At 53.6% G+C, this 12,861-nt stretch overlaps 3 protein-coding genes across 3 annotated transcripts; 1 reads left to right on the forward strand and 2 right to left on the reverse strand.

Moving 5' to 3' along the window:
• Positions 1–184: 184 nt before the first annotated feature.
• Positions 185–1,647, reverse strand: J4E92_005323 (uncharacterized protein; the record flags this gene model as incomplete). Its single annotated transcript, XM_051496706.1, has 4 exons — positions 185–669; positions 724–1,335; positions 1,406–1,564; positions 1,623–1,647. The coding sequence occupies 4 exons, from the start codon at positions 1,645–1,647 to the stop codon at positions 185–187; spliced, it is 1,281 nt and encodes a 426-aa protein (XP_051353426.1).
• Positions 1,648–2,423: 776 nt separating this feature from the next.
• On the reverse strand, positions 2,424–8,788 carry J4E92_005324 (uncharacterized protein; the record flags this gene model as incomplete). Its single annotated transcript, XM_051496707.1, has 12 exons — positions 2,424–5,219; positions 5,278–5,294; positions 5,347–5,588; positions 5,644–5,702; positions 5,758–5,823; positions 7,098–7,185; positions 7,232–7,542; positions 7,590–7,729; positions 7,776–8,272; positions 8,323–8,516; positions 8,572–8,650; positions 8,712–8,788. The coding sequence occupies 12 exons, from the start codon at positions 8,786–8,788 to the stop codon at positions 2,424–2,426; spliced, it is 4,566 nt and encodes a 1,521-aa protein (XP_051353427.1).
• Positions 8,789–10,205: 1,417 nt separating this feature from the next.
• Positions 10,206–12,680, forward strand: J4E92_005325 (uncharacterized protein; the record flags this gene model as incomplete). The annotated part of the gene is made up of 1 exon (XM_051496708.1): positions 10,206–12,680. The coding sequence occupies one exon, from the start codon at positions 10,206–10,208 to the stop codon at positions 12,678–12,680; it is 2,475 nt and encodes an 824-aa protein (XP_051353428.1).
• Positions 12,681–12,861: the final 181 nt, after the last annotated feature.

Below are 12,861 nucleotides of genomic sequence, written 5' to 3' on the forward strand. Positions count from 1 at the left end.
TAAAACCATCATGTGAAAGTCATGTCCCATCCGTGAACGCCACTGCATCTCCTTACGCTTCGATTCCCATGCCCTCCCATGGATTGTCAACGTTCGTCTTCGTAACCTTTTCCTCGTCATTGTCTTTACCCGTAGCATAGGATGGCTCCTCCAACATGGCTTTTTTAGGAAGAAGAGCCTCCTCCTAGATGGCGCTAACACTCGCTATACTGCCCTTCCGCTGTTGGCCAGGTCCGGGTAGTTGTCCAGGGAGTATCTGTCGGGGTCCGCCTGTACCGATAGCACTTGGCCTCCTGCTCCCTGCTCCACCATCCAGACCAGCGCTCAGCGGTGCGCCGAATCCAGCGCTTTGCGGAAAGTGCTCATTGGTGGCACTCAGTGGCGCGCCCATCATACCGAGTGCCATCCCCCGTCCAGTGCTCATATTATCACCACCCGAGAACATGGACCCGCCTCCGCCTGGGGGTGCGCCAAGTGCTGAGCGGATCATGCCTTTCATGCGGATGTATTGGTATTTCGAGCGTTGCGAGGTATGCGTGTATGTTGCCATGGGCCGTGGCCGGTGTCGAGAGAGGGCAGCCATTATAGAGTCTTTCTCTTCGTCGGAATCAACAGCGCCCGAGGGCTCGAGATCTTCGGGGAGGGGCGCGTTGGCATCAATGAGAGACCCTAAGAATATGTCAGTATACAATGTCTCTAGCTGGGTGATCGTGGGATACAGACGTTGAATCTTAGCCTGGTTCTTCTTCTGATATTGCGCCAGCAACATGTCATATGGTAGACTTCGTCCTGGAACGGCCCTCTTCAGACCCATGCTATGGCTCTTGCAAGTCAGACTTCTTGCGCAGTATCCGCCGTTTGGCAGGGAGACACCGCACTGCCTCTCAACATCGACTGGGCCTTTGGGCTTTGCTCCCTTCTGCTTGGGTTCGTCCTTCTTCTTCTTCTTGGCGTTCGGCGCCTTCTCCGCGTCTCCATCAAGTTTCCGCTTTTTGCCCTTCTTTGCGCCATCGCCGTCTATCGAGGCACCCTTGATGGCTGACTTGCGCGACTTGCCGCCCTCGTCATCTTCGCCCTTCTCTTTCCGCAGAGCTGCGTCTTTGGCTTCCTTGGCCTCCTTCTTCTTCTTTAGCTTCTCCTGTTTCTTGTTCAAGCATTCACGAATATGCGCCGCAGACGATGCGCGAAGTACGGGTCGGCGACAGTGTTTACATTGTACTGTGTCCACTTTATCGTCTAGGGGTCGGCCGCTGGGGAAGCCGGCAATCGTTTTCTCGTCCAGAGGATTGATCACAGGCGAGGTGGTCGATGGAGCGGGGGCTTTGGTCTCGACGTCTAATAACATGTTAGACCGCTGTGTAGACTCACGTGCATGTACGGATACAGCGCGTTGTGGGTGACGTACTGGTCGCGTCGCTTTCCTTCCAGTTCCCAGATATCGACGGCTTCGGTACCGGCTTCTTGATCTTCAACTTGATCCTGGCTTTCTCCGATTTGACTATGTCTTTCACTGCGCTTGTGTCCAGTAGGCTAGAGTTGCCTCCAGATTCTGTGGCTGAAGGTGCTGCGGTACATTAGTTCCATCGTAGCGGCGCCGGGGAGGGGTGCGGAGTTCAGCTCACCCTTTCGTGTGCCATTCGTAGCCATGTTGGCGGCTCTACGACGCCTGCGGAGTGCTTCGGCGGACCTCTAATCACTCCGAGGGATCTTTCCAAGTGTAGTGGAGACGTATCCGATGTCAAAATGTCTCTTGCTGATGGAAGGCGGCAGGTCTGGTTGCATGCGCTGCTGATGGCGGCCTCCGGTCGCGTCAAGCAGCCGCGCATCGCGTACTAACCCGAAATGGCCAGCTAGTCAGGTGTTAGGTACCAATCGAACATGAACTTCAAGAATGCATGCCGAACGTGGAATGCAGCGCTGGAACTGATACTTCACATGACACACGGAAATTGATTCAATCTCGTTTTGGTATTTCTGGCTATGCTAACAAAGTGCGCTCATGACGAATGCTAAACGCCATACACGTCAAGATCGACAGAATGTCGACTGAGCACACCACCGATGAACCCGCCATAGATAGATATCCGATAAGACCATGAACCAAGTCTGCTGGCAAGACTGGCCATCGCAATGGCAGTCAGCTCTGCATCCTTCCGAACTCCCTAAAATGCTCAACATGTACTTTGAGCACCAAGGCTCATGGTATCAAAACGCCATAGATCGCCAAAGTATGCTGTGTCGTCATTCGTAAATGTACTGCGGTGTTGCCAACGTCCTCACTAGCTATGTGGAGCTCGTCATCCTCGGGTACGTTGCTGCCCAGTGGGCTGATATATATCTTGTGGCCTTGGTTTAAAGCAAGTCTGTGGTCGTTTCCACTTTGCTTCGCCTCTTGCGTGGGGTTGTGGCACCAAGAGACTGCATTAACGGCCTCGGCCCTTAGCCTTGGATGCCTTGACAGGCTTCGCCTTGCCCTTCTTTGGTGGTTCGTACTCTTCGATGTGGTTGTGGCCAAACTCCTCACGCATGATGCTGTTGGTCCAGAGCAAGCAGCGATCCTTGGGGGTGTCCTTGTCGACATAGGTCTTGTTTCGCGTCGACACTCTTGTCTTGTTGTCATCATCGTCCTCTTCTTGGGGCTTGTTGGAGTCCTCCAGATGCTTCCGCATCTTAACCATGTATTCGGCGATACGGTCACGGAACGCTTGTAGCTCCTTGCGCAGAACACGTTCTCGATGGCCGCGCTCATCGAGCCACCCAAGTAGCTTGTCAATGTCCTCCGGGTCGTCGTAAAACGCCCACTGATTCGAGTTGGACAGGTGCGTCGGGCCTTCTTCTCGCTCTTTACGCTGCGGGATAGTGTAGCCAAAGCGCTGCATGTCTTGAGAGAGGGCAGGTTCCTCCAAGTTTGGACCAAGTTCATACTCACTCGGTCCCTGTACCCAAATTCGTCCATTGGCGTACCCGTACTCGGCGGTAGAGCTATTGGGAACACCGCCGAATGGCATACCATTGTGCTCGAACCAGTAGTACTTGTTCAAGAATCGATCCTTGCCAAGGATCTTGCTACGATGCACAAGAGTTTCGCGCAGATCATCGTCAAGCTCGTTGATGTTGTCCTCGCACTCCTTGAGCTCGTCTTTCTTCTTCTCAATCGCTTGTAGTAGTTTCTCCCATTCCTTCTGCTTCTTGGTCTTCTCAGCATCTGCCTTGGCCTTCTTCGCCTTCTCCTTACGAGCTTCTTCAGCCGCCGCCTTGCGCTTGTTCTTGTTCGCCGGACGGGTCCTGCCCTTGGAAGTAGGTGCATCGTTGCCACCGTCCGCTTCGGTTTCGGCAGGTTCCTTAGACCCATCGTTAACGCTCGTCATGGATGCATCCACATCGTCATTCATCTTGGCATCCGTAGGCGACGCCGGCGTGTTGGCAGGAAGGTGGATCTTACGCTCCAAATCCAGCTTGAAAAGTTCATCAGCCAGCTCTTTGCGTTTGCGCTGGTACTCAATCTTTTCCTTGCGCAAGCGAGTCATTTCCTGGGCGGCGGCGACCAGCTGATCGCGGAAATTCTCAGTGACAACAGTAAGATTCAGAATCATCTCGAGCGCAGAGATGCGGAGGTTGACATCGAGCTTCGCGTAGTTGGTGGCGATGGTGGTGATGGTAGGTTCTTCATCAGGAGGGACAAGCTCAGCAAGGATTTCGTCACAGGCTTCCTTCCGCGCGGGATCAAAGGAAAGGCGGTAGAGGAGTGCGACCATGACTGCCTGCCACCCACCGTCCGCAAAGTTGCGAGTCTTGCACTGCTCGACCCAGTCGAATTCGTTGTCGAATTCCTCGGCTTTGTGGAGTTCTTTCGGAGGCTCAGGCGTGGGTGTGCGTGGTTTAGCAACAAGTTGGGCTGCACCCGACTTCCTCAAACTGCTACGAGTAGTTCGAACAGGCGGCTCGGGCTCGGGTGTGGGCGTTGACTCTTCGCTCGAATCTTCGTCTGATGAATCCTCGCCGTCGGCCATGTTGGGTAGGGACGTCTGGATCTTGCCGGAGTCGTTGACAATCTGCTTCAAGATTGCACAGTGCATCTCTACAAACAACTCACACTCGACTGTCTCATGCGAGAACCGCATAGCGTCGACAAAGTCATCGAAGGTGAAAGAGTCTAGCATGTAGATGGTATCGTGAACGTTGAGAGTCTCCCAGATACAGAGCAACGGGCCAATACTCTTCATCAAGATGCCGGTCTTCTTCTCGTCAGCCGGCGGCTCGACTCCTTCAGGAACGTCGTCGGAGAGGAACTTCAATGGTGGTCGGTTGACCTGTAGACGAGGTTGCTTGATCTCTAGGTCCTCGCATGGGTATTTGACATACTCAATAGTACGGGGCGGTGGAGGCGCTTGTTGAGGCTGTGGAAGGTTTGATGGCCGGGGACCTTGCTGGTGGTTGAAGCTGGTTTGGAATGGGAAATTGATGGGCGGGCCATGACCAGGCGCATGCATCTGCATTAATTGCGCAGCAAGGGCAGGCGGCACCTGAGCCAGGAAATTGGGAGGTGGACCAGTCACTATCTGCGGAGGTCCAGAGTAGTTGATCGGCGGGCCGTTGGCAAAATAAGCTGGCCGATGAGGGTTTCCAGCTGCCCATGGAGGCATTACACCTTGTTGTGCGTAGGGTGGAGGGCCGCTTGCGGAGAAATTAACAAAGGTAGGCTGCGCCTGTCCATGTGGTAAAGGCGGTCTATGACCATTGACATGAGGACCATGACCGTTGGGCATCTGCTGTGGGTATTGTTGTTGAACAGGTTCGGTCACACCGTTGGGTACGCCAGTGGTAGCCCTCTTAGCAGCCAAAATAGCCTCCCGGGTCTTCTTGTCAGGAAGCTTGGTGGGTATGTCGTATCTCTTTGCCAAGCTGTCTTTGACCATCCATGGCGCACCAATCCATGACTCACGCTTCAGGGCATTGCGAAGGAAAGCTTTCAGGATGAGCTTGGAATAGGTCTTTCGATCGCGCTGGAGTTCTGAGCCTTTGTATTTGGTGACGGTTTCACCGCTGTCTTCCATAGTGATGACGTAGGTGTATGTCCGAATGTTGTCGTCCATGGACTGACCACTGAACATGCTGTGTAGTCGACTGCTGTCCGTGATCTCGGTGATCTTGCCGAAGCGGCGCGAGTGGTCGCCTTCGACGGAAACCCGATCATTCAGCATAAAGTGCTCCTTGAAATGCTGCGAACAGGTCAGCGTGGGTTTCCTTGTGGGTATTGGTATCGCTTCGTGGACATACATCGTAGACATCATTCACTGTGTAGTATGTCAGCAGCACTCATGGGCTAAGCAAGCAAGACTGACTCACCTAGGTCGTCCATCCGATGGTGGTCTTGAAACTGGACATAGTGAAGGACAGGAGACCTTAAGCCATCCGGAAAGATGCTGTTGATCTCTTTGGAAGCTTCCGTCTGCACGGATGTTACCTCTTCGTCGGCCTTGACGAGTATTGACGTGGAGCCTACCTCGCTCTCCTGGGCCTCGAAATAGGTATAGCCTGAATGACCAGTCGCCTGGCATGTGAAGCTCCGCTGTTGATAGAAGTCGAATCTACACCTCATGAGCGACATGTACCTACCTGACGTCATTCCATATATTTTCTTACCTCTCAAGGAACCGCTCATAGTCTGTGAAGACCTCTCCAGTCTGTTCGATATGCCACACCTATCCAGCGACTTTAGCATATATGTTCTATGGTCCAACAGGGTATGTAGCGTACCTCAGTGCTGTCGTCGAGGTTCTTCGGCAGGGGTTCGAATTTGACGGGTTTACGCTTGTAGAGAACCTGGAAAACAATCAGTACACGCTCCTGTATATAACGCGACTCAAACTATACCATGTTGGCCTGATCCCTAGCTCATATAGCCTATTCGACGTCCACGGTGCCGCGTCGCAAACTTCGGAAGTGTCGCGACAATCGAAGCGCGCCGATTACCTCTGCTCGAAGTAATTCGCAGTAACAGCTGGGGGCAATGGCCCCTCTGTAGGCAGTTGATCGATTGTCCGTCTCTACGCGCCAGGAAAGGTGTTTCGAAATCGTCGTCGCAGTCTTCGGTGGTCCGAGTAGCGTTCCGAGACGCGTCGATCAGTTCCGAGAGCGCGTCTAGGTGACGTGTGGGTGAGTTCGCGAGTGGTAAGAGCGTGATAGTCGGGAAGTTGTGAGGTAGGGCGGAGAGGATTAGTCGGAGAGTAGTCAATGGGGGAGAAAAGCGAGCGGAGGGTAGTGGAAGAGGCCCGTAGTCCCTTGGCACTAGTTACCATACTTGATTTGGCAAGGACTGCCTTCGCACCCTACCACCCACGCGTCAAAGCTACACACCCCACTACCATCAAAATATCAACATATTTGGACTCTTTCGAATCGTAGCAATGAGCTCTATCATGCTGCGATATGCATGCATCAGTTATTCCATCTTCGGCAAACCTTGTGCATTATCAAGTTCTGTGATAATCGGTCATGAAAAGCTCATGCCTCGAGCCACCCCGAGCAAACCCTTGGGGGCAGCCTGACCCACTTGCTCAATCACACCAACACGAACAACTCTACCCCAACATTCAGCCGCACGTTAGAAGGTATGGTGTTGTATATTATAACAAACATCATCCCCGATATCTTCACAGTGTCAAGTTTACTCAGGAGTGTTTGTTCACTACCATGCTCGCACTGCTGCTGCCATATATCCCATTTACAGCACTGGTAGCAAGCGTGCCACACCTTTAAAGTATCCCAAACATACATGAGACTCTCCAAAGTGGCCCAGCAGAAATAGCTCGTTCCTTTTGAAGGCTACCACTGGACAGCATGCGATTGCGCTTTGGACGAGTACTGCTTAAGAAGACATTGGGACGACAAGTTTGCCACATCCAGAGGAGCTTATTTCCCAAGTCGTGTGATTAACAAGACCTATCTTATAGACTTATTGGATACTCATGCATCTACAAATCAAAGTAAACTACGAGAAAGCCGACCCAGCTGCCCACCACTCCGACGGCTGAATACGAACTCGTGAACATGAGCGGCAGGAATTCATACCGAGAACCAAACACTAGGCCGTGGACCAGTGAGCAGTATGCAATCAGAGGTATCGAAAGAGCGATGTAAAGCAGGGAGAAGCGATCAAGTAAAAATATCCTAGGTTTGGGTGAACTATTGTATGTTAGCGGAGACCCGAAAGAAAGGACAGGTTACCTACGCAGGAGCTAGCCTATCGAAGGCGATAAGGAAAAGTACGAGCCAGAAGATAGTATAGACTGTCTTCACAGGGAACTCGGCGGCCGTGTAGAGGAGAGGAAAGAGGGACACATGACCAGCAACGGCCAAGGGTCGGAAAGCGCCAAAATATCGACGATCTTGGAGCGCTATCAAGCTGAATGGGATTATCACGAGCAAGATTGCCTTCTCGTGGACATGCCAGCCGAACAAGAAAGATGCGTAGCCACACAGCGTTACAGCACCAATGAAGGCCTCCCAAGTAGGTTTGTACAAAAGGCGGAGGAGGACAGGCTGGACGACGTTAGTTCAATCGATCACCCAGGTATCGATACACGTACTATCTGTGTTCCAAGAGTAAGAAGGAAGCATATCAATGGGTCTATGTCCGGAAGTACTGCGAAAGACGTGTCTCCCACAAGCCCTCGAGTGACGCTATTCACTGCCTCTTGATCAACATGGAGCCCAAGGCGCGGGGCCACTAGCAGTGTTAGCTTGATACAAAGTGGTACCGGGAAGCTGCATACGGTAAATCAAGACTCGGTCAGAGAACGAGTATATCGCCCAGACGTTCGGCGCCCAGTAGGCATGACACAGACCTCGCGAGAACGGGAACAGGCGACTGAACACTTGCCCTATCTGTCCCCACATTGCGAAGGGGCCAAAAGCGGCTGCGAAGACAGACACGATGCCCACGCCCAACTTGATGCAATTGAAGAATCGTATAGTGAAATACGGGAACGACGACCGCTGCCCCAAGCAGTAAGCACGCAGAAGGTAGACAAAGTACGCAGGCGCGAGGTACAGGTAGATGTGCTTGAGACACAAAAGCGCTGCAAAGAGCAGACCGGACAATAGGAGGGTCGAATTGTTGCGGGCCAAGACCATAGAGAGGACCAAGAGGCCATAGAGGAAGCCATTGTACTGAAAATGGATGTGATCGATTATCAGCAGTCCTGGTGACAATAGGACAGAGAGTGCAGCGGCGTGAGCAGTGACTTTGGACTTTGAGGTCTTCACATAGCTGGCGAGCATTTAGTAACGGACAGATCAAGTAGGGTGATGTGTAAGTACAGGTGCAAAGCGTAGACCAAGACGAGCTCGGTTAAAACGACTGTAGTACGCTGGAAGTATACAGTCTGCCAGCTGTTGTATCCAAGATCTTTTACATTGAGCAGGCCAGGATCAACATAGGGTGCAGCTTGAGACATTAGCCATTCGAAGTAAGCGAAGAACGGCGGATAGTCCAAGGTCCATTCAGACGTTTTCTGGAGTGCGTTAGATTGGAACAATTGCGTGGCGTTGACGGCATGGTTGTCTGACTTCGTAATACCATTCCTTGATGGGTAGGGAATGCGTTAGAGCAAGCCAGTTACGATGAACCTCGAAGTCGGTCGACTTACTGCCGGAGATGGTCAGCAAGGACGAGGAACTAAACCTCAGAATTGTGCAGCGAGACATACTAAGCAGGGAAAAGCAGCACCTTGAGCGCCGTGGCCACGACGGCGCACTGCGCAATGGACGGAGACAGCTGTGCCATGGGATAATTGACAGCGGGTTGATGCACGATCGCCGGAAAGCACAGATTGACCAGTCGCTCGTAGTTGGGCGTCACGTGCTCGCTTATGGATAATCCCTGTCATCCAGCATCCGTGGTCGCGTATGTACAGAACACGTCAACCTTGGAAACAGCAGAATACGCAAACGTCATTCTAGAAGTCAGCAAACCCCCAGGGGTAAGCATGACACACGTGGAGGTTTCGCATGATGGCGTTTGACATCTGATACCCCGAAGACGGAGCGCTCCGTGTTTGTTCCACACCTGGCGAACGCTCGCAGTAGTATACCCCGGAGCCAGACCAGATGGAAACGCTCAATACGGCTTGCTGAGACGCGGCGATGGGCAGGCTGGCACTAAGGGCTATCCTTACGCCTGGAACTGGAGCCGCCGCAATACGATCTGGACCCTTTCGTGTTCGCGTGACAAAGGGAAAAAAGGGACCCGTCTTAAGAGCAGCACTATCAGGCGGCTCGTCTAGTCAGGGACGGTGTGCATATCTGCAATTACCCGTTGGCCGCATCTGCTGGAGGATACCGAGCTGCGCCGTTGGTAGCACAAGGCCGTCTACGCCAGGCACGGGGGCGCGTCGCTGCACGAAATACCACGCCGCCTAGCACAGGCGTCTACGGGGCCAGAGAACTGCAGGGCAGCGGTTCGTGGCGACGGTGGTTTGCACGATTCAGACGTGGCCTGCGCGTTTAAAATGGGCGGTGCGCTAGTTGTCCGCTTTGGGCTGCCTCATTTGCGGCTGCCTCCTAATGTGCCCTGCTAGTTAGCATTTCTCACCGACCTCTTTCTTCTCTCCTCCGCTCCGACTTCAGGTCGCATCCCTCTTCTTCGATCCCCTTCGTTCATTCTGTCCTCTTCTCCCCGCATCGAGGTTCCCGGCAAAGCTTGCTTCTTTGCACTTCATTCTTATTGTTCGCTCTTTTGGTGCACGCATCCTCAAACAAGCCACGCGAGTTTGTTCTTCGGCAGCTCTGGCCCACGGCATTTAATTGCGCCTCCACTGCATCCACCGTGCAAGCCTGCGACAGTACCCTTCTGGACCTCTGTGCCTGCATCCTTTAGGCCCCGATTGCCTGCGTTGTGAGCGTGTCTTGTATTGTTAGACCTGCAAACGACTCGTTGCCATTGTGCTTTTGGAAGTACGTCTTGTCCAATGCGTCTCCACTGCGCTCAAACTAATGCCCTCTAGAACGCTCTACATCTTGTAATACAGCAGCATCTTCGCAAGCCCGGCGACCTCTCTGCAACCGGTTGCAACTTCACCTTCTGCCATACATATTTCGCCGTCCGGTCCAACGAGTCCCGGACGCAGTAATACACCTTCACCACGGCGGTTCTATCTCAAAACGCGCGGGACAGCTTCAGTCTGCCTCCGCACCTCCTCGGTATGCAGCAACACGACGGCGCCCCGAACGCCCCCAGCGGTCCTCGTCTCCAGTCGAGCTTCCACAGGCAGATGAACGGCGGTCACCACGGCTTCTCTCACGGCGCCTTCGCTACGAACCAGCCCGGCTATGGCGACCGACACCCGGAGAGGGCGAACAACATGTCCATCAACACCGGCAGACTCAACCCTGGCAACCAGAACGGCAACGATTTGCAGACTCCAGGAACTGGTTTCGACATGAACTTCACCCCTCTGCTCCCTTCGCAGTTGCTCCTCGGTAGCCCCTTCCAGCCAGGCTCGCCCTCGGCTTTCGCTTCCCCGCAGTTTCAGAACTTCGCACAGTTCGCTGGCCAGAATCAGTCTCAGCAACAGAACCACCAGAACAACCAGATGGGAAGTCCCTTGCAACAGCCTCTTTCGCCGCAGCTGTACCAGAACATGGTTTCTCCCACTAGTGGCTTTTTTGGTGGACCCCAGTCACCTACTGGAGGTTTCCCTGGTTACGGCGCGCAGGGTCTCGGTGGACTCGGCTCCTCAATGCCGATTGCTCCCGGTCTTGTATCTGGAACTAGCAGGACTGTATACCTGGGCAACATCCCCCCTGAGACTTCTGCGGAAGAGATCCTCGGCCATGTACGCAGTGGTCAAATCGAGTCCGTCAGGCTTCTCCCAGACAAGAACTGCGCATTCATCTCCTTCCTGGACAGCAGCTCCGCCACTCACTTCCACTCTGACGCCATTCTGAAGAAGCTGTCAATCAGGGGTCAGGACATCAAGATTGGATGGGGAAAGCCGTCCCAGGTCCCCACATCTGTGGCCTTGGCTGTGCAGCAATCGGGTGCCTCTCGCAACGTCTACCTAGGTAACTTGTCCGAGGATGTTTCTGAGGACGAACTACGCGAAGACCTCAGCAAATTTGGTCCCATTGATACCGTCAAGATCGTCAGGGAAAAGGCTATTGGTTTTGTTCACTTCTTGTCCATCGGAAATGCCATCAAGGCTGTGTCTCAACTTCCCCAGGAGCCAAAGTGGCAAGCGCCTAGGCGCGTATACTACGGCAAGGATCGATGTGCTTACGTTTCCAAGACCCAGCAGCAGAACGCCGCGCAGTACCTGGGTATCGCGCCTGGCTACGCTCATGTTCTGAATGGTGCTGACCGCGACATGATCTCCAATGCTCTTGCTCAGCAATCTGTCGCTGCCGCGGCGGTCGCGACCTCTGCTGGTGGTGTGAACAACTTGGGTAACCGAACAGTTTACCTCGGTAACATTCATCCCGAAACCACCATCGAGGAGATCTGCAATGTTGTGCGCGGTGGTCTTCTTCACCATATCAGGTACATCCCGGATAAGCACATTTGCTTCGTTACTTTCATCGACCCGACGTCGGCTGCATCCTTCTACGCTCTTAGCAATCTCCAGGGGCTTATGATCCACAACCGTCGCTTGAAGATCGGATGGGGTAAGCACTCTGGTGCTCTCCCGCCTGCGATTGCCCTTGCTGTCAGCGGTGGTGCCTCACGTAACGTCTACATCGGCAACCTAGATGAGTCCTGGACCGAAGACCGCTTAAGGCAGGATTTCTCGGAGTACGGCGAGATCGAGCTGGTCAACACCCTGCGCGAGAAGAGCTGTGCATTCGTCAACTTCACCAACATTGCCAATGCCATCAAGGCAATTGAAGCGATCCGTGGCCGTGACGAATACAAGCGATTCAAGGTCAACTTCGGAAAGGACCGATGCGGTAACCCTCCTCGCCAGATGAACAGCCAGCAGGCCCAGGCTCAGCAAGCCGGTAGCGATGGTCTCCAGTCACCATCGCCTATCAACGGACTGCATCCTAACCGTGCTGGTGCTTCAGTCTCGCCGACTGGCTCTGGCGCACCAGGCTCTGGCCAAAGCACCAACGGCCAGTTCCCTTCCGTTCAAGCACCTGCTTCAGGTAACATCATGAACTCCGGCAACAACAACCCCCTCATGATGTACCTACAAGCTCAGCAACAGCAGCAACAACAACAACAGGTCGAGGCCAGCATGCAACAACAACAGCAGCAGCAACAGCAGCAGCAGAACCAGCAGCAATCTTTCCAGTCGCCGCAAGCTGCTTTCTACAGTGCCGACCTGAACACTCCTCAGCCACACCACTCTCACAGCTCCCATCAAAGCACATCGAGCTTCAGTCTGATTAACGGTACGTCAGCTGGTGGCTCAGGTGCTACTACTGTTGGTGGCCTCCTCGCACCTTCGAACCTCAACTCGCGTGGTCAACACTCGCGCGCTGTGAGCCTGCCCGCTTTCACTCAGGGCCCCTTCAACCACTCCATGCAGCAAACCCAAGCACCTCAGCAGGGCTCTTTCGGTAGCCTAAGCTCCGGCATCGGTGGCTTCGGCAGCGGCAACGGCGGTTACGGTCTTGCCATCCAGGGTGACGGTGGTCTCCCTGGCTGGGCAGAAGAAGAGGTTGGTGCGCAGTAAGCCTTACCTGGATGTCGTGTATCTTCTTCATTGTGTGATACTTATCCTTCATCTACTGGCTGGTTATTACTACTACTCCCTTCTTTCGCCTTCCCAGAAATTTCCTTTTGCATATGTCCGGTCTAGGGTTATGGCGCGAGCTGATCAAGCTTTGGGGATCGATCTTCAACTATGTGTTGTA

The sequence above is a fragment of the Alternaria infectoria genome (assembly GCF_024043175.1).
Source record: "Alternaria infectoria strain BMP 0036 chromosome Unknown scaffold_7, whole genome shotgun sequence".
In the NCBI taxonomy this organism is placed as follows: Eukaryota; Fungi; Ascomycota; class Dothideomycetes; order Pleosporales; family Pleosporaceae; genus Alternaria; species Alternaria infectoria.